This window comes from Cebidichthys violaceus, unplaced genomic scaffold, assembly GCF_023349555.1.
Source record: "Cebidichthys violaceus isolate CVI_PGR_0920_01 unplaced genomic scaffold, fCebVio1.0.p SCAF_11, whole genome shotgun sequence".
In the NCBI taxonomy this organism is placed as follows: Eukaryota; Metazoa; Chordata; class Actinopteri; order Perciformes; family Stichaeidae; genus Cebidichthys; species Cebidichthys violaceus.
Window position 1 is genome coordinate 13581051 of NW_027176274.1, and position 21195 is coordinate 13602245.

At 40.1% G+C, this 21195-nt stretch overlaps 3 protein-coding genes and 1 long non-coding RNA gene across 4 annotated transcripts; 1 reads left to right on the forward strand and 3 right to left on the reverse strand.

The window, feature by feature from the left end:
- Positions 1-70: 70 nt before the first annotated feature.
- On the reverse strand, positions 71-2873 carry mettl21cb (methyltransferase 21C, AARS1 lysine b). Its single transcript, XM_068735659.1, has 4 exons — positions 2772-2873; positions 1907-2070; positions 1712-1829; positions 71-643 (listed from the first exon to the last, which is right to left on the reverse strand). The coding sequence occupies exons 2-4, from the start codon at positions 2048-2050 to the stop codon at positions 246-248; spliced, it is 660 nt and encodes a 219-aa protein (XP_068591760.1). The 5' UTR covers positions 2051-2070; positions 2772-2873; the 3' UTR covers positions 71-245.
- Positions 2874-3941: 1068 nt separating this feature from the next.
- si:ch211-160b11.4 (myb-like protein X) lies at positions 3942-10190 on the reverse strand. The gene is made up of 6 exons (XM_068704981.1): positions 10065-10190; positions 7700-9238; positions 7443-7525; positions 7182-7322; positions 6897-7008; positions 3942-6783 (listed from the first exon to the last, which is right to left on the reverse strand). Exons 1-6 carry the CDS (start codon positions 10099-10101, stop codon positions 6713-6715), a joined length of 1983 nt encoding a protein of 660 aa, XP_068561082.1. The 5' UTR covers positions 10102-10190; the 3' UTR covers positions 3942-6712.
- Positions 10191-12901: 2711 nt separating this feature from the next.
- On the forward strand, positions 12902-20081 carry jam2b (junctional adhesion molecule 2b). Its single transcript, XM_068735672.1, has 10 exons — positions 12902-13098; positions 15626-15691; positions 16406-16516; positions 16682-16831; positions 17338-17519; positions 17626-17734; positions 17830-17937; positions 19051-19069; positions 19170-19218; positions 19361-20081. The coding sequence occupies exons 1-10, from the start codon at positions 13047-13049 to the stop codon at positions 19397-19399; spliced, it is 885 nt and encodes a 294-aa protein (XP_068591773.1). The 5' UTR covers positions 12902-13046; the 3' UTR covers positions 19400-20081.
- Positions 16803-17698, reverse strand: LOC137891187 (uncharacterized). The gene is made up of 3 exons (XR_011105333.1): positions 17606-17698; positions 17322-17486; positions 16803-16890 (listed from the first exon to the last, which is right to left on the reverse strand). It is a non-coding gene; the product is annotated as an uncharacterized lncRNA (long non-coding RNA).
- Positions 20082-21195: the final 1114 nt, after the last annotated feature.

Here is a 21195-nt window from a genome sequence, read left to right on the forward strand (position 1 = left end):
ATGTCTTTATTTATGTCAGATGACAATTCAAAAATAGAATGGAATATAATGCAATAAGTCTCTCAGGCATTCTGTATTGCTTTCAAATATTTATTCTTCAGTAGATAGAAAATTCAGATAAAAACCAGACTTTTCTCTACATTAATTTAAATCAGTGAGAGTCAACATTTTATGTAATTAGCTTTTTTCCTCAAAATTTGAAAACAAAACCTTTAATAGAATCTCCACCTCCTGAAGCTCCTCCATCACTCCTTCGCTGTAGCCTTGTATATCCTCACCTCCTGCTGTGGGAGCTCAAGTACCAGCGTGCTGTTGAAACTGCTCTTAAAACACTCTGTGAACTCCAAGTCTGACTGGAACCGGATCTTGTTGGCCCACAGCAGAGTTGTTCGACTTCCTGGTCGGCAAAAGTGACGCATGGTTTCCAGCAGTTCTTCGAAGCAGCCGTGGGGATAGACCACGTCAGCTGCGAGCACGTAGTCGTAGTGGTAGGATGGGTAGGGAAAGTCCCGCCCTAGGTCCTGACCCCAGGTAAGGGCAGCCACCTGAGGGGTGTAGCGGGACCGGCCCTTGGTGTTTCGCAGAAGGTTAAAGGTCAGATTAGACAAGATGTCTGGCAGGTCGGTAGCTGTCACCCAAGCACCTGGAAAAGAGTACCAAAAAAAATAAAATAGCAGCTAAAGTACAGATAGAAAAACACCCCCTTTTTTTAGTGACTGGCCCATTTTAGTTCTGGGATCCTGTGGTCATCTGAGCATGAATCCTAATAATTTTGGTGATCTTCTGGCTTTTCCTCTAGCACCATGAGGTTGACATTTGTGGTATTGAGTGAAACTATTGGATGGATTGCAATGGTTTATACATTCATGTGCACCTCAGGATGAATTGTAATAACTTGGTGATCTTTAAAGTTGCTATCGAGTTCACTTTGCAAAAATATTCTAAAACTTTTCACAGCTCTAAAGCTGAATTATATATTACTATCTCCATGCTTGATGGGTGGGATGTATAACATATATCATTTTCAGAAGTCTTGAATCTTACTGTCTATTGATGGAGAAAAAGGAATGAGGAGAAACCAGAGGAAACCATATAAAGCCTATGATTCCCTTTGTGTGAATGGGTGTTGTATTTAATATAGAATAAAATGATACCTATGTTTCCACTGCATGATTGATAGAGGGACCAAAAGATCACAACATCAGTCTGATAATCACTCTGTCAAGATATCTTTACAGCTGCAGCCTACTGGCATGTTTGCAATGCAAAAAATGTGTTGTGGGTGGATATTCATGGTCCTCAGACAATGAATCACAGTGTTTTAATGACCCGCTGATGTTTCCTTGAGTTCCAACAACAGTTCCTCCAACAAGCCAAAATGTAAAAATGTAATGTTGGAGCGGATACCCATAAGATATTCATGGCATATTAATGCAATAAATCCCTTCATGGCGTTCCCTCTAGCACTACGATCAAAGAGTACCATGACTGTTCCTAGGTAAGAAATTAAAAACTACAAGTTCAACAAAAATGTCATTATTATCACTAATTTGATAAATAATTCAAAAATAAAAACAGTTTTTGTTGTATTAAAGTCGGAAAAAAGCCTGTTATGAGTTATGTTCTTACTTCAGTGTCAAGATTTACTGGTGAATATTATTGTTTTACATATTGTGTAAACTACAATTGGACTCTATTCTCATAGACTTACCAAGCAGACTGGCCACTGTTGAGAGCAAGCCAGTCCCAGCTCCAATCTCCAGCACCGCTTTGTCCATCAGGTTCATTTGTTGCTGGTTATTCTCCAAGAACTGGCTCAAAGCTATTGCCTACAGAATGAATTCTCATTATCACATTTGCAGCAACAGAGGAGTTCAGAGAATGTGCAGACACACACAAGGCGTACCCCGGGCCAGATCAGAGCACCATAAGTATCCATAGACTCGCGAATGCTGATGTCATGACCAGCGATATAAAAAGTCTCATTCCTCAGCGCGTGGTAGACACTCGGCTCCCAGATGTTCCTCCTGTCCAAAGCCTCTCCTGCCATCACTTTCTGGTTTGTTAATGCTGCAGAGGAGAGTGTTACATGAAGGTGACAATGCTGCAGATGTATGGGACTCATCAGTGTAACAAATCCATCTGTTTCCATCTGTTTCTCTGCAACACAGACACCAGACTCATGATGGCAGTGCTGAATACAGACATACACATTCTTGTCAGTGTTCAATCCAAAATTACCCCCATCTGTGGGCCCCTGCTCCACCCATAGTTTCCCATCCTGTTTGTAATCCACCTCCTTTTTCTTTCCATGATGCTGCTGTCGGACATGTTGGACAACTCTTTAAGTTAGGCATATAACCTGCGTTGATGAGATGCATATCTTTACCTTTTTCATTATGTGGATTACCACAAACATTTGCATTGTTTCTCTTGCTTGGGGTTGTGTTTTATCTTTAGTGTGCATAATAAATGGTGCGCATGTGTGTGACTTATTTAAGCTCAGTAAATGTTTGAATGGGTTCAAAATGGACTAGATATAGTGCATTAGTCTATTTGGCTGTCATTAGACTCCGGTCTGGAGCCCAGAAACACAGCTGGTTAAACCCTCATATTTGATGCGCATCCCATTCAGCTGGATCTCCATGCACAGTTTGATGTAATTCAAAAAGAATCATTATCGTCAGAAGTATGTAAAAGTGATTTACTGATTTTCTTGTTCTCCTTCTCATTCACCGAAAGTCAAAAAATAATATGTTGCTGAAACATACCTGTATGAAGCAATCGTCTATTATTCCTCTTTCCTCTCTGTTTGTGAACTTGTGTCCGCTGTGTTCTTGTGTTTATAAAAGCAGCATCGTTAGTGACATACGCCTGAGCGAGGCTGGGATATTTGGACAGACAGAAGCAGAGAAACAGATTTATAATCTCTGACAGAGATATGAGCAACCCTGACCCCTCCCAGAACTTGAACATCAACTCTTGTGGCCAGTGTGCATATTCCCTATATTACTGGACACTTTTGTGGCTTTAAAATCAGATCCAGCATTTTGTATCCTCTGAAGATTTTTGACAACATCTGCAGAACGCCTCTGATTGTTACTGCCTCTCATCCTTAATGAAGCAGACATCTGGTTTTAAGCAGGAGTTTCATATAGGGCTGTAGGGACTTGCAAATATTTGAGAACAACATGTATTCACACTGTGCACAGTGCCAACTTATTTGCATATTTATGTTTATCCTGGGAGGCAGATGTGTATGAGGTTTGTTATCGATGTGTGAGATGGATGTGTGCCACCTGCCAGGCTTCACATAAAATAGTTTTAATTTCCAAAACAATCAGCAGGAGAGTGAGCAACCTGTTTACAAAGGCCTGACCTGGAACTGACACATACACCGTTAATACTTTTTTCAAACATTTATTCGTCCCCTGTTCCATTTCTTAACCTGCGTGCTTCTCCTTTCTCCCTCTAGCTCCCATTAGACAATTAACCATAAAAGAAAAGGCCGCGATCTGGAGAACTGTTTTAGGGCCTATAAAAATGATTGGGGTGGTATAATTCACTTTGAGTTGGGTTATTAATGTTTTATTTTAACTCTCCTCTTGAGTGCAGCATCCTCCGCACAACATAAACATCAATATTGTTTTCCAGATTACTTTTGGGCATTTTAGGCCTTTATTAAACAGCAATGTTGGAGAGATTAATGCAAGAGATGCTACAAAAGTCCCCAGCGAGATCTGAACCAGAGACGTTGCAAACCTGCAAAACCCCGAGACAGAATAAACAAAGATAAAAACCTAGTTAGTATAATATAAAAGACCCCCTGCACTCCCAAAAACTACCATACCCAATAAGCTTACAATACCCTCCCCTTTTTGACCCCCTTCTCCTCCCCCTAATACATTTTTGTACAGTCCCTTAGTGTGACAAAAACAACATGCCAACCACAGATTTATTCACCAGAAGGGATGCAGACAACTAAAATACAACAGCTTATTAGGCTATTTTACATGACTTTCACAAATAACTTCATGAGTTGTTAGGCTGTGAATAAAGCGATTTGAGTGTAACTTGTTCCACGAGCAATGTTGAACTTCTAAAACACAGTCTTTGTAGACTGAGCTGTCACTTAAAGTCGACATGACTTGTAGAAAATGGTCTAAAATGTGTTTTTTAGCAAATATTAATAAGCTTTAACAGACAATATCATCAAATTCAAACAACCATTGGTTTGCGTATGCATGTATACAGCTGTGTAACCTAGTGAATGTTTTATGAGTCTTTTTAAACCATCCAGGAATTAATGGAAAGCGGTAAAGAGGCAAACATGTATAGAAAATACCTTAAAGTTCATACAATGCATTCAAAATATGGTTAGAAATATTATAAAATCTACATGATTTGTGGTTAAAACTTTCACTCGAACACAATGACATGGCCTTTTAAGTATATTCCACCTTTGATATAAGCTAAAGGTATTTTTTTTCTATTATCTGACCAGACAGAGTTGAGAAATTACGTGAGAGCATCTCAAAACACTTTTTTTGTGTGTTGTTTGTACACTGACATGAAGCAAAAACCAACATATTAGTACTAAAAGTCTGTGATCACATCACAGACTCCGGTCCGGTCTGTAACACAAAGTTTATGCCTGAGCACAGATATAGTAGTATACACTAGTATTCAGCGTTCCCAGTGTTAGTAAGCCTGTCTGTGGGGCTCAGTGGGGAGGATTCACAGCCTCGGTGCGTCAACACAAATAAGTCAGCAGACAGCTGGTTGTGAAGCTAGAAAATGACTTGAACTGACAGACGACAAGCAGCGACACTGAGTCACTCTCTTCTAAACAGCAACAACACAACAAGCAGTCAAGGTATTTGGGGATTTCCAGAGCACCAGGATCACAACACCAGGAATCAACAATGATTTATCAATCATTGTTGCTGAATGATATCATGCACATAGGTTCTTGTTTTGCCAAAATGGCTCCTGTTTTATTTCCGTCTTATTCATCTTTTTGAATGTAGGAAATATACCCACCCGATGATGAGTAACTAGATTGGATTACATACAAAATCTAAAAATATGATGATGTAATGTTTACAATGTTAAGCGAAGCCAGGGCATGCACATTCAACAGTGATCTCTTAAATCCAGAGAAAGTTGCTTTTCCAGGTAGGGAAACAATGGAGAATCTGCAATGCTCACATGTGACAAATAATGTTGTGTAAGATTATAACATTTTTCATAGAAGTGAATGAGTTTGTGTGGTGTATATACACGGGGAGGTCAGCGCTTAAAACAGAAAGATGAGGAGCTGCCAGTCATCACGTTAGAGGTGGTAATGCTCACCTCCACATCCAAAGGGCAGGAAAAGGTGATGTGGCCGGTGGAAAATGAGTCAGTCACACACTGCAACATGTGAGTCCCTGCAGGCTTTACAGTAGCCGCATGTGCAGCGTGAGTGTGTGAATACATCTGTTAATGGGCGCTAAGCTCCTGTAATTTAAAAGGGGAAGGTGAGGATTGGAATTCAATGAGTCTAGATGCCACTCTGACAGAGGAACAAAAACATAGATATCCACACAGCAATGTTGCAGACAGTAAACATGAAATCTGAAATCTCATTGTGAGCAGCTTTCATCGCCATGATAGATTTTTGGCACCAGAACGGATTACCGTTTATGGGTCCTGGATGGACTGGGGGTTTAGATAAACCCAACAGACTGATGGTTGTGTCACTGTTTCCTGGTAAACCCTCATAACTTTACCCCCCCAACAGTGCTGCTTTAACAAGAGGGGGGAGAAAAACAATCAGTTGCCAGTTTATTAGGTACACATAGATAACTGCAGTCTAACACAACAGTCCTGCAATACATCCTACCTTCATGATGGTTATAATGTACAGTTTGTGTTGAAACTGTTTCAGGGAGTTTTTGATTCAACTGATTGGATATTTTTGTACAGAGGTGTTTCTTATATGTCCAACCTACTTATATTAATGAGGGTTGAGAAAAGAAACATCTGTTGCAGGACTCTTGCATTAGACTGCATTAGTTTTAGCTATGTGTACCTAACAAAGTGGCAACAATACATAAATAAAATTGTATTAAAAAGTGTGCATTGATGTCTGCACTTGGTATTTATTTATAGTTTCAACATAGCACCCACCCTCCGGTTCCCTCTCAGGTAAACACTGTTGGATCTGTCATCACTGGTTTTATTGTTTTCACCATTAGCACTGTTTACACCGTTAGCTGTGAGCGGCCAGCTCGCTGTCGACATGCAAAGAGCCGTTGAGAGGCAGTTGATATGCTCTGAAATTAGTTTTGTGCACCTCTGATTTATTAACAACATTTATATTAGTGAAATATACAATATATGTAATTATGTTAGCTTTATCTAAATATTGAAATACACTTTTTGACACACTAGAACACACTTGTATACCAAGTACATATTGGAACGATGTCTTCTTTATCATAAGGGAAATAATCAGCATGTTTTTTGTTTTTTACAGGATAAAAACATAATAAAACCATACTTGAATATAATGTAAAACATGAAAAGTCCTGATCTTCCAGTTGCATTCAATAAAATGTGTCATGTTTAAGGCATTGCCTTTTAGTCAGTCCATTTACTTTCCAAAATGATTTTAAAAGAAAAAAGTAACAAACTCTGCATCACATGAGACAAAGAAGCAGTTCATTCACTGATAAGGGTAAGAGCAGATGAAAGCCTGAGGTTCCCTGCATGTGAAGTCATTGAACTTTCCATTTCCTGAAACAATCAGCAGATCAGAAAGTCAGAGACACATTGGTTGATATCCATCTTTGGTGTAACATAAAATCATTTTTGTCCCTCCATTTCAGCGACAACAGTCCGACTCTTACCATGTGCCAGCACTTCCACACAGTCCTCAATATCTGCTGTGTTATTGGGCTCCCCTGACAGCCAATCAGCATAGCTCCAGTGGGATCCATCCAACCAGATAAAGCGACCGGTCTGACAGATAACAGGTTGTTAATTGATGGGACATCAGATGGAGTTGTTAATTTAATTGATTTTCCACATACAAACACAGCAATGAAATTAACCACTTTCATGATGTGATTAGTGTCGGCTAAATTATCATTAACAGATTAAAGACCCGTTACTCCCTGACTGAGCACACACACCTTTAAATATCGTAATCCTCCAATCCAGCTTCGAGTAAGTGCTCCGTTTTGCCGCAGCATCATGTTCATCACCTCTCTGTGGATGTGTTGGCCCGTGATGGAGGCCAGGTGTCCCCCAGCCGCATGTTCCTGGCAGAAGAACTGCAATGAAACAGAGACGACAGAGTGGGATTATGCACGGCTGTGTGTTGCTTTAGAAGTATACATTTATAAGGATTTAATGGTGAATCTATGAGACAGTGGAGAACACAATGTAAATACCTCCGCATCTGCAGCCGGCTTTGGCCCTTTGAAGAACTGGTAACACTTCCCCTCCAGTATCACGCCAGGACAATGGCTCCGCTCTGTGGCCAAATGTGAAATCACAGTATTCTCTATCTCATTTCAATTTTAAGGGTAGGTTCACATTTTCCCCCCAAATCTATCACAAACAAAACTCTTGTGCACCTAAGAAACAACATTTTGTGTTCACTGTAATCGTCCCTCTTGTCCATGCTGTGTGTATGCACATGCTTTACCTTGCTTGTCTTGATTTGGTGATGATCTTGTTTCTTCAGGGTTTTTCTTCTCTTCAGACATTTTGTCGTCATCCATTGGCTCCAGCTCCATGTATGGTTCTCCATCTAAAACATTGTCCCACTCTCTCATGAACCCCTCCTCCTCCTCTGGTAGAGGTTGATTGACAGGATTTTGATTCTGAAATGTCGCCCTGAGAGACTTTTCCACGTCTGACAGCTCTGTGTCGCTCAACTTCTCTTCAGACATTTTGTCGTCATCCATTGGCTCCAGCTCCATGATTGGTTCTTCATCTAAAACATTGTCCCTCTCCCTCATAAGCCCCTCCTCCTCCTCTGGGAGAGGGTGATTGACAAGATTTTGATTCTGAAATGTCACCCTGAGAGACTTTTCCACGTCTGACAGCTCTGTGTCGCTCAACTTCTCTTCAGACATTTTGTTGTCATTCATTGGCTCCAGCTCCATGATTGGTTCTTCATCTAAAACATTGTCCCTCTCCCTCATAAGCCCCTCCTCCTCCTCTGGTAGAAGTTGATTGACAGGATCTTGATTCTGAAATGCCGCCCTCAAAGACTTTTCCACGTCTGACAGCTCTGTGTTGTCGTCATCCAGTGGTTCCAGCTCCATGATTGGTTCTCCATCTAAAACATCGTCCCTCTCACTCATAAGCCCCTCCTCCTCCTCTGGGAGAGGGTGATTGACAAGATTTTGATTCTGAAATGTCACCCTGAGAGACTTTTCCACGTCTGACAGCTCTGTGTCGCTCAACTTCTTTTCAGACATTTTGTCGTCATCCATTGGCTCCAGCTCCATGATTTGTTCTTCACCTAAAGCGTAGTCCCTCTCCCTCATAAGCCCCTCCTCCTCCTGTGGCAAAGGTTGATTCTGAAATGCCGCCCTTAAAGACTTTTCCACTTCTGACAGCTCTGTGTTGTCGTCATTCAGTGGCTCCAGCTCCATGATTGGCTCGCCCACCATTTCATATTTTCCCTCCATGTCGATGTGCCTCTCTTCGATCTCCCGGCCCGTTTCAATCTCTGCCTCGGGGTTCATTTGCACCTGAAACTGTTCTTGAACATCTGGCTCTACCTTAACCTCTGATTTCACCTTTAATTCTGGGTCATCGTTGAGCTCTGGCTTCATCTTAACCTCTGGCTCCACATCAGCGGTTACTTCAGCCATAACTTCTGGATTCAGATTTACTTCTGGCTCCACATCAGCCTCTAGATCCTCCTTAACATCTGGCTCTGTTTTAACATCTGGTTCCTTCTTAATCTCTGTCTTTACTTCCCCCTCTTGCTTCTCTCTAACTTGTGGCTCTACCTTGATCTCTGGTTCCACCATACTCTGCTTCATGTCCACTGGCACCGGAGCCAATTCTTTCTTCTGCTCCTCAAATCTTGGCCTGACTTGGGGCGCAGGATCTTCCACCACCACATGACCCTGCACAGGAACCCAGTCTCCCAGCAGAGGGCTCTGTTCTCGTTCAGTCAACACTGGGGTTTGTTCCACACCAGGAGCAAATAGCATTCCTAGAGTCACTGCAAGGACGAAAAAAAAGTTAAATTGCTGGTGAAATAAGGCAGATTCCCTTACCTGCCCCAATGGAGGAATTATAAGACAATGGACCCCTCACTGTAAGAGACACAAAACTGCTGAGTCATATTCAGCATATATATTTTGTGTTGCGTTTCCATGTAGTCGTTTTGAAGTTTTGTAGTTTTTATAAACTTCTTGTATTGATTTTGTGTCTATTTTTTGGTCGTTTTGCATCTTTTTGCAGTAATTTGATAGACTTTCCAGCAAGAAATATCAAGAGTCACTTCAAGGCTCTGGTCAGTAATCCATCCATGCCTACACTCATCATCACATAAAGCAGGACTAGAGTCATGCTGTTATGCAGTTCATGTGGAGCACAGCATGAATAACATACAAAACCAATTACTTTTTATTCAAACCAAAATACCATTGCCTCATATTTTCATAGTATTTACTTTTATAGTTTTATTTCTCCCAAAAGCAGTTAAAGTGTGAATGGGTGAATGTGCCGTATAAAGCATTTACATTGTAAATCCTGAAAAACTACCAATAACAAGAATGATTTGTTCATGATATGATGAGATAAACAGGGCATAGATGATTAACTAGACTCTCTTTAAGGACGTGACAAAACTCACAGACCAAATCTCAGGCAGATACATTTTAACTTCAGTCTTCACAGAAATTTTACTGAGACTAAACGCAAAGTCTTCAGTGACTGAGAAATGTTAACGGAACCCAAACGCAAAATTGCAAAATGTAAATTTCAATCAAATCAGTCTTTTGGAGAATACACTGGTAGAAAAATGCTGAAATTAAATCTCTTACCTGCTAGGCTCAGTGAGAATAGTGCCAGTGTCTTCATCTTGACCTGTTTGACCAAATCTGTATTTAGGATTGAAGACTTTGATTTACTGTCAAATGTACCTTATTACCACCTGTTCTTGTGCTCTTCTCTTTGTGACTGCTATTTATCTGTGCTTGATTAATCTTTATGAACGCTATTAGTCCTACCCCCTTTTATTACACTTTTTGTCAGTAAGTCATAAACCAGGGCTTCCCTGTTAGCTTATCTTATCAAAAGCTCTTATTTTTTCTCTTTTGTTTCCTCTTGGCATACAGTCCATCATAATTAAGAAAGTAGAAAGTAGTTTAATGATTCTTCAACTGAAAATGGGTAAATAAGAAGGTTGGTTCGAGACAAAAGTTAAACTGGCACCTCATGTAAAAACAACAAAAGATATGTTTGACAAAACAAACTATTTTGACAATTCTGCTAACAAACTATAGTCACAAAGTTTAAATAGTTGACATGTAATTCTCACAACAACCGTCCACTTAGATCTGGACTATGACCTGTTAAATAATTAACTGTAATTCAGTGGTATTATTAGTAACACATTTCATGTCTGTCAATGAACTCCCAAAACAATTTTATATTTTCTGTCTCTCACAAAATGCTGCTGTAAATTAACTCTGGAAAAGGCCGGACTGTGTTCAGGGGGAAATGCACCGGCTCAGAAAAAACTGAAACATGGCCATGATTATATGGGTTTAGTGTGTGTCAATGTATTTCCTCACTAGGGTTCCCTGAATCAAAATTAATATTTCCTCACCATCATTTACAAGTTTTGGTGTTGCTCCCACCTTTAAATTAGATTCTTTGGATTTGTCTCGGCCATGGCCGTGCCTCCAGTGGTTCCTTGTGTTTCCGTGCAGATTTTAAAAAGATAATTGAAAACGTATTTATTCCTCATTGATTTGAACTGTCACTCTTCCTTTCATTCTGTTGTTTCTTCACTTTGTTGTAAAGTACTCAGCCTGTATGAAAGGTGCAACATAAATAAAGTTTAATATGACGTTTATAATCATTGCGTTTTTGTGTTTTCTGCTTCCCGTGTGTTTCCTGTGCTCTCCTTTTTGTCTCTAGCTGCGTTCCTAATCTCATTCTTTATCTTTTGACTGCTAGCACATACTGCACCTGCCCTTACAAAGTACATGCTGTTGCATGAAGTATGCATTCAATTGGGACATAACACTTCATTATAACACTCCACCTTGAACGTTGACCCTCTTGCTCATTCGTGCACTGCACAGAGGATTGTGGGTCGGGAACCCCCCCCCCCACAAAATTGATGCTGGCTTGCATACAGCAAAATGTGACCAGATGCAGTAAGACATCCTTCTGCCATATTACATTTGACATATATGTATAGGGACATACATGTTGCTGCTGATTCAGCAACACCTCTCACACGCCAACCAAACAAGAGAAGACGGACCTCTGCTTTACACCTTTTCACAGTTTTGAGGAAACACGTCGATCAACTGTAGGAAAATGGTGCACACCGTTTTCAGATTGTCAACATTGTGAATTGAAACAGAACTGTAACTATAACACAATTTGGTTAGACAACAAAACTACTTATACATTTAGTAAAACATCTTGGTTAGACAGACTTTGATTAGAAACATATATGTGATAGTGAAAAATACAAATGGGACCTTGAATCAATCCAGGTATTCAGTGTTTCGTTGGACTTTGTTCCATAGAGTGTGAGGAGGAAAGCTGTCTAAATGACTCCTCACACTGGTTGTCACCAACGATCACAATACGTTTAAAGCCACCCCTTCGTTCATATAAGACTCACTATCTGGGAGAGATTTGTTTATGTAAACCATGTTTGTGTAAAGTGAGCGCTGAGCTGGGTTGTTATGGATGTGTGTGTGACATGACAGCAGTGGAGCAGAGCAGCTGGGATTGCTGATTGTGAACAGGTGCTGCAGCAGAGATTTTGTGACTTTGTATTCCTCTCGTATGCGTATGCACACGTGTCTGCATGGATGGCCCCTGTGTGTGTGTCTTTGTGTGTGCATATGGCCACAAATGTAAGCATGTGTGCACATTAACGAGAATGAGCGACAATGAGCTGTTGTGTGGCTGCTGGTGGAGAGAAACCTAATAGCCAAGGACACAGTAGCTCAGCCAGCAGCTGTCCCATCTCTGCACCTCCTATTACACCCATAACTCTAACCATGTGATATTAAGTTAATAAGTTCAGATGGACAATTACTTGTTTTTAAGAAATGATGTCACTATCAGGGCAGTTCACACTGTTTAATCATAATGCTTTCACTTGAGAACAAAATGTTTCCCGTTTCTTTTTATAATTTAACGAGATTATATCTTGGTAATTGTGAGAAAGGTTTTCATGGAAAAAAAAATGGGCTCTGCTTTTCTGATTTAACAGATACCTCAAGAACCCAAGATCATTTTTTTAAGCTCAATTTCATGGAAGCAAATAATGTTCTGCAAGTTTAGTTTAATCCAGATTTATTTTGGTTTGGGACATTAGGGTCACTCTTTAAACATTGTTGCTAGTTTGTGCATTCAAGACACGTGGTGACTCAAGAGACAATCAGGCAATTGCACCCTCACATCGTACATATAACTCCAGCTTCAGGTTTGAGGGAACATATTTATTCAGAAAAAATAGAGCAAATATTTTTCCATCGATTCTCTGATTTTCTCTGAAGTAAGCAGACCCGTGCCAAAATAAAAGCAGCGCATATTCCGCTGGTGGCTCCGCCTGCTAAGAGCCCAGTGGTGTCCATGAACGTCTCAGGACAGCAGCAGCAGCGCTCCCTTTCTGTGCGCGCTCCCCGTCAGTTGTCCGTGATCCACGAGAATGCGCACGTGCTGCAGATGAAACTTGAAGAAGCTGCCGAGAGTTTGGAGTAAAACCCATCTCCAGACTGAACAGACACAGACGGACCTCACGACGGATCTGTAACTCACCGTGACTAGACATGAACGTCATGAAGATACTGGTGCTGCCTCTTCTCGTCACTTTAATGAATAGTGAGTTAATTTCTGGTTTTATTCATCAATTTATTCAACAATAACACCTTATTAATCACATACAATAGGCTGGAATAGGCTAATAGATATATTACTAGAGGTTTTTAGTAAAATAAGTGCATTAATTAATTAGGTTGTTGAACAGAGTAAGTGTTGGCCAATTTATGATGTTAGCAGGCACGTTTAAGGAGCTTCTGCTAGTCCATATTTCCACACTCTGTGGTGTGTTTTTAATAGGATGCTCAGATTATCATCTCAAAATGGTAAACGTTTATAAAGGTGTGCATAGAAGAAACTGAATAAAATGTAATCCCTACCAAAGGAGACAATTAGGGACTTTACAAAAATGATAAGCTAGACCATCAACAGTGTCAAAAATGTAATTTGGACTGCAATACCATCACCCCAATATCTCTTAATACAACTCAGTTCACCATTTATTAGAGGCAAAGCTCAAATATGATAGTGTACCATAACCTTTCAAATTAACCTTAATATGAAAATGGTGTCTATGTTTTTTGTTTGACTTTTATTTTAATCTGCAAAGGAAAATCAAAAGAAATCATCAAAATCATCACAAAGAAAAAGGAATAACCCTCTTCCATTTCTGACCTCCATTTCTTCCTAAATATTTTGTGTTGTCCATCAGAAATGCAGGATAATGATGTGATTTTTCAAAAAATGTACTATTTAATTGAAGAAAAATGTTTTGATAAGAGATGTTTTCTTGAAGCGATGCATGTGTGGCCTTGTGCAACAGATTAGCTAGATTTATATTGTGACAACTAATGATTTCAACATGAAGCAGACTGATTGGTTTGTTGTTTATGTTTAATTGATCCTTAATTTGTCAGATTTAGTATGTGCATGTTCAGTGGAGGAGCTGTGATGTGTTCAGGGACTGCATCAGAAGGTGACATTGTGCAGGGAGTGGTTGCTGTTGGGCTCCCTGTTTACATCAATCTCGAGATCCGCAGGGTGATGAAACAGATCTCGTGGCCCCGCGGAGCAGTCTGAGATCTCAACGTTTCAGTTTGAAGATAGCCGCCGACTGACCCTGTCGCTGATTGCACTGAGATGAAAACGGCCACTCGCTATCTGGAAAAATGCATTTGAAGTTGCTGTGTGATTTCTAAGGGGCAGAGGCTGCTTTCCAAACAACATGCTTTATGTTGATAGTTGCAGCTTTGGCGTGTGTTTTGATCTTTCTTGTATTTACTCATGAGGACCAAATTTCCTCACAGAGATTAAAAGATTCAGACATCCTCAGTTAGGACAAGGCTGGTGAAGAATTGTATTTTCTTTTTCTTTCTTCAGTGCATGTTCTTATGATTTGACATTTCACATTAATTCCTTTTAAAACTTTAATGAGAATATGGACATCATGTCTTTAGCATGAACTAGATATACTGTAGCTTAACATTAGTTCATGGCAAAAATTCAGTTCAACAGTTAAAAGCAGGTTTAGGTTAGGCTAAGGGTCAGGGTTAAAGGTTCAATCCGTGTAGAGCCTCACAAGTGTGTAGCGCAGCTATCTGGGTGGGTGTGTTATTGTGCCAGCTGAGAAGGGTAAGGTTACTGTCACAAAGAGCTTCTTTGTCTGCGAAAGAAAAGCATGCTTTCCATGCATGTGTGTGGCACACACACACACACACACACACACACACACACTTTCACTTCATAATGCCAAACCAGACGTATGCTTTAATATTTTGCAAATAAAAATGATAATTTATCGTAGTCATTTTCTCCCTTGTCTTGTTACAAGTTGTTTTGTCCTTCACAGTGAGCAACAACTGGATTTAAGTTTGCTATACATAAAAAAACTTTCACATCAATTGAAATATATTCATATTTAACTATATTTCAGTAAAACTGTGTTTTAGTTTTTGCTGCTGTGAAAACTTGTTGCCATAGAAATCCATCATCAAGGAATTCAAGCTGACTACAGCCGCTAAACTCTAAAGATTTTGGGCATTTTCAGCATGTTTGTATCCTTCAGCATTTTTGTAGGGGAATGTAGTGTGTGTGTGTGTGTGTGTGTGTGTGTGTGTGTGTGTGTGTGTGTGTGTGTGTGTGTTGGAGGGACAGTTCACTAAAAGAGGTTATCAGGTCGGGTTTAGAGCAGCTTGTCAGAGAGTCATCCATCACCTGCATTCCTACACACCACCGCTCCTGGTACCACCAGGATGTAGCTAAACACTACTGCGTCTGGGAGTTCATGTGTGCATCCACACAAAAAGAGAGCAGATATGCATTGTGGGTTACATTACTTTTTGTATATGAATCCATGACTGGTATGTGTAGGCTGATACTCATTATCATGGGCTTTTTATCCTGTTTACGTCTCAGGTCTGATTGCACTGCAGTCCAAAAAGCTCCAACACTTTCTGGATCTACAGATATTTTTAGCTTGTCAAACACAGCGAGGCGTAATTGTTTTCAGTAGCCAATAATGTGAGCAGAAGAAACATGGTAAAACAATCTAACAATTTACAACAACTGGTTGGTCCTCTCTCCCCTGCAGGTCCTGTCTCCATGTCAGTGACAGTAAGCAGCAGTAAACCCAAAGTGGAGGTCCACGAGCACACAGGTGAGACTGTCCAGTATCAGTTAATTATCCTTCAAAATGACCACAATTCTGAAAAACAACATTGTATAATGTGATGGAAGTTTGTGGTCTCTTTTGACATTTGTCTTATCTTTAATGTTTTAAAATGGAAATCCAAATGATAGGAATGAAAAACAACAACGGGAGAAAAGTTCACTTTATGTTTTAGGTATCTGAACTGTAATATCAGAGGAGTGGGAGTAGAAGTGGAGTGGTGATTGGTGTGAATATAAATTATGTTAATGATGATTGGGGGTGGGGGGGGGGTATTATCTCTGATATCTGCTTTTCTGTTTTATTTGTCATTCCAAAACAAATCAGTCAAATTAACAGACAAACCAATAGAAAACAGATTTATATAATCAAACTTAAATTCACCCTTATCTTCTTTAATGAGAATACCAGATACATCATGTTTCAGAATCATTTGGAAAATTAACTAAGATAAAGGGGAAACAGAAGAAATCTCATTTCATGATACAAAAAGTGGGAAAAAAACAGGAACTGAACAAAAAAAGCCTTTAATGTACATTTGAGCTGCCCTTTAAACCTGCACACATCCAGCAATACTTAATGCTGACCAGTATTCATGAGCACACAGTTGTGACAAAAAGGCAACAAATTACAGGAAATTCAAGCAAAAGTATATCTACTGTATTCATAAAGTAATTTTCCTGCTGTTGTTTCCGTCCTCAGATGCTGTGCTCGCCTGCGAGTTCAGGACAGAGAAAGATCCGAACCCTCGAATTGAGTGGAAGAAGAAAGGAAAGGGCGTGACATTTGTGTACTTTAATCACAAATTTACTGGTTAGTGAAAGACCTTTACTGTACAAATTCCTTTGACTTCTGAGCTGAAATGGCTGATATTTTGCTGCTTTCCTCCCATCATCCTTTCATTATTACCTTTTGATTTCTCTTTTTTTTTTAGCCATTAGTTAAGCTTTGTCCATCATCCATCACTTTCCACTATAGGGTCTTATGCAGAACGGGCAAAGATGGAAGGAGCGACGCTGACGATACACTCTGTTACTCAGAAAGACTCGGGGGAGTACCGCTGTGAGGTGACTGCCAGCGAGGACCACGTCAACCTCGGGGAAGCCACAGTAACCCTCAATGTGCTCGGTAGGACGGGAACCATGCATGCGTTTTATGCATACATTAGGGTGAATGTATGTGTACTTCTGTGAGACAAATGAGGGTTAAATGAATGAAGCAGACGTCAACGGCATGCCTTGGAAATGTAAACAAGCATCTGAATCCTCATCTAATTATGAACGTAGCTCTGCTAGCTTCATCGTCACAAGTGAAGTTTTATAGTGTATGATGGGCAGGGTAAGCCAGTCGCCCATAATCACACTTGGTTGGATACATATTTATGGATTCACCCTCAAGTTCAAGATAAGTAATAAAACTGAATTTTTAAAAGGAAATTAAGAAAAATGGATTTGCTGCAATTGTAGCTTTGATGCAGCAAATTAATCATTAGACCCCTCTACATCAACCAAACAACAAAATGCATCAACACAAGTAATATTCTAAGTGTTTTAAAGTGGACAGAAATTAAAAATCCTACATTTTGTATATCTTTTAGCTGTAACTTGAGATGCTTTACCTCCCTGCCTCCTTAGTGCCTCCTCACGTCCCGTCCTGCGAGGTGCCGAGCTCTGTGTTTGTGGGCTCAGGCCTGGAGCTTCTCTGTAAGGACAAACTCAGCGTGCCTCCTGCCACCTACCGCTGGTACAAAGACAACAAGGCTCTGACGGCCATGGAAGATTCTCTATACAGCGTCGACACAAACAAGGGAACACTGGTGAGTACAGACTAAATTATACAGACACTTAAATGCACCCAGGAGTAAACAAGCAAAGTTATGTTTATATACTCTTGCTCTCTCACCTCGTGTTTGTTTGGAGCAGAAGTTCAAGAGTGTGTCCAAGACAGAAGCAGGGATGTACCGCTGTGAATCCTCCAACAACGTGGGGGCGCCCAAGAGCTGTGTGGCCCAACAACTGAAAGTTATTGAATGTAAATGGTTTTGATAGAACTCCTCTTTGAAGTTTCCATGTTTCGCTCCACTCAACACAGACTGATGAAATTCTCTCTCTCTCCACTCCTTCTAGATCCTTTGAATATGACGATTTTGATAGCAGGTGCTGCAGGTTTTCTGACGCTCGTCCTTTTCTGCTGCATCTGTGTGTGCGTCTGCCGACGCCGAGGCTGCTGCAGGAGTGAGTTTTGTGATGCTGCTCTGTGTGTGGCTGTTTCATAGTGTAGTGTGAACGGATCCTGTGCCTGTCTCGCAATCATTGCTTTTACATTTGAGGCGTTTTGCATTTAGAAAGTACAAAAATAGAGGTAACAACCTGGCAGGTCATTTAATAAAAAAAATGTTGACAGCATATCCAGGAATCTCAAACTCTCTATCTCGCAGTTCCATTAAATATTCCCTTTTTATTCCCTTATGAAGTTATGGTTCCCATTTTTTAATCTTCCGCCTTTGTTTGAGTCAAGGACTGAGGAAGCATCTTGTGAAACAAGGAAAACTGCTGGGTCACTTAACGCCAGCGAAGATATTTTGTAATCCGTTTGATGTCGATTGTCTTTGAGGATTACAGACATGTCCTCAGTAACACAGCATGGTGGTTTTTTGCTAAGTAACCTGCCAGGTTTTTGTCACAGCAAGTGGATCATGTGCTGCATTGTAATCTTTCACGCAAACATATTAAATCTAAAACTATGATTAAGTGAAAGTCAAAGAATGACTTGAGTGAGGTTGCAACACAATGTGTGCCAGTACTTCCCAACCTGGGGTCCAGGGCTCCCTCAAGGGATACAAGTATGGGTCGCTTCAAGGAAAAAAGTTTGTGAACCTCTGTGCTAATCTACGGACTGTGGAAGTATTCAGATCATTTACTTAAGCAAAAGTAAAATAAAGTATACATACCAAAATGTAAATATAATACTCCAATGTGAATTAAGGTCTAACATTCTCGGCCTAACTGCTCGTATCAGCCTTGTTTTCAGGGAAAAAGCTCTGATACATTCACTGTACAAATACCTGCTCAGCACCAAACAGCAGACATTAAATAAATACATTAGCTGGTGAATAATGGAGCATTTAGCTGCTAACAAGACAGACATTTCCCTCCGGAGAGCTACAAGAGTGAGTATTGGACTTACATTAGTCAGACAGAAACAAGAGTCTTAATGCATACTTGCGTAAATTAACTAATTACTATCCACCATTGGCAACAGATTAAGAGACACATCTACAACTTCTTTGGCAAGTATGATAGTGACCATTAATGTTACCTTTTCTTCTTTGTTGTTTCTCTGAATAGAAGGCAAGAAAACAAAAAGGTGAGGGTTTCACTTGTCAGTCTGATTCTTGTTTTGCCTGCAGCTGTGTGTTATTGGCTGGTAATGAGCTCAGACTGAACTGCCTCCCTTTGTCTTTCAGCACCAAGTCCTACAACCCTCCTCCTCCTCCTCCTCCTCCCATCCGCAATGTGAGTGATCAGAGGAATCATTATCCTGCACGGGCTTGTTTTGTTCACTGGGTTGCCATTAAATTCTGTTAAGTTGATGATAACGCTGGTCCCTAGCTAATTAAAGGAAATGATTCAATGTATTTCTCTCTACTCTCTGCAGATCAAGCACTACAAACAAACTCACTCTTTCATGATCTGAGGGTGAAACACTCTCTCACTTTGACTTCTAACCATCCAGAATCATTTGGACGGCGGCTCACTGCTTCCCGGGACGGACAGATCTTCAGATATTAAGATAAAACAAAGAGTTAAACTGAATTTTGTTAAAACCTTGATGCTTCCTCAACACTGGCATTTATGGGTTTATAGTTTGGAAGACGGTTCCTACTTTTATATCTACTACAAACATACAGTCCTGTAAATATGGGGTTTACTCAGCTCTTTCTAATGCTATAACATGTAAGACATTTTTTTAATCTTTGTTTAAGAGTATTTTTCCAACTCATCTCAGACTTTCTGAGCCAAGTTCAACACTTCAGTATATGTTTTAGCTCTCTTACGCCACCTATATGCGAGTAACTGTTATTCATCCACAAATACTGAGCTACTGTATAGATTGTATCCTTTGTATTGCCTTTCATTTATATTTAGATGCAGAGTTGTTGATTTATATGAGGACATATTTTTTCTCTTTGTCATTTTTGTTGTATACTTGTTGTGTTTATCTCATAATTGTTTAATCTTTGGCTGTATAAATTCAAATGTGAATTGAGCGACAGATGAACGGGTGTCTGCACACACTGAACGGTGCTTTGGAAGCTTTTAAACTATATTTTATACTCTTTTGATGAGTCTGTCTTGTTCAGTAAAGAAAGATGAAACAAAAACATCCCAGAACAGAGTTCATTTGCTTATTGGTGGTACAAAGCCAGGCAGAGGGAGGAGGACGTTTAATGGGGATTTGATCAATGTCATTAAAAACAGCAACAACCATCCACAAGATGAAAAATACATTGTTTGGCTATATGGCCTAGCTTGTGTCATAGCATTAGTATTTTATCCTTTAATCCTGATCAAAACATATTTTTAGCAACCACACTAGCAACTTGGCTCTAGAAAGTTTTAATCCGGTGAACATTTAGTTAGTTTAGTTAGTCCAATATTTTGGTTTATGACTAGAAGCCTACAAAACCAAAAGCATTCCCATCAGCCTCAGCTGTTTATGTTTAGTACCAATTAGCATATTCACACATTCACACCCATTCATACACTGATGGAACAGCCTGTGGGAGCAATTTGGGGTTAAGCGTCTTGCCCAAGGACACATCAACGTGGACTAGTGGAGCCGGGGATCGAACCACCGATCCTCTGATTGAAGGATGTGAGCTTTGTGAGCCACATAAGTATTATGAGATAATACATAGGCCGATATAGATATCTACGTGCATCATGCATATACTGTATATATCTCATTAACGCTAGCAGGCCATTGCTAGCATTTAATGCTAGCTCAAAACTGTTGTGTCTAAGTAAAGCCCCCCAGAGCCTTGAGCATGGCTGCCGGCTGCCTTGTTTATTGCTTATTCATATTACATTTACAAATCAAAAGAAATGATTCACTATGTATAATACTACTATACTACTGTACTATACAAAGTAGTACATTGGCGTAGTGGATGTTATTAATGGAATATATGCTGCTCTTACCACCAGATGTACAAATGGTGGGTGTTTTATTTTGTTAGCGGCAGTTACAGACAGCCATGTTGGAGAAAGAAGCTTTTACTAGAAGATAGAGACATCGCTCATGAACTTATCTAACTCCCTTTGAATTTTGTATGTCTGTTTCTTTCTAACAAGCAGAGTTTTGGGATGTACAAAGTCATCTAGTGACCACTAGATGGCCTCAAAGCACTGACTGTCTCAGCTCATGCCAGCTCAGTCTACAGGCCTCCAGCTACACCATGCCAGCCGTTACCCATTATTTGTCTATGA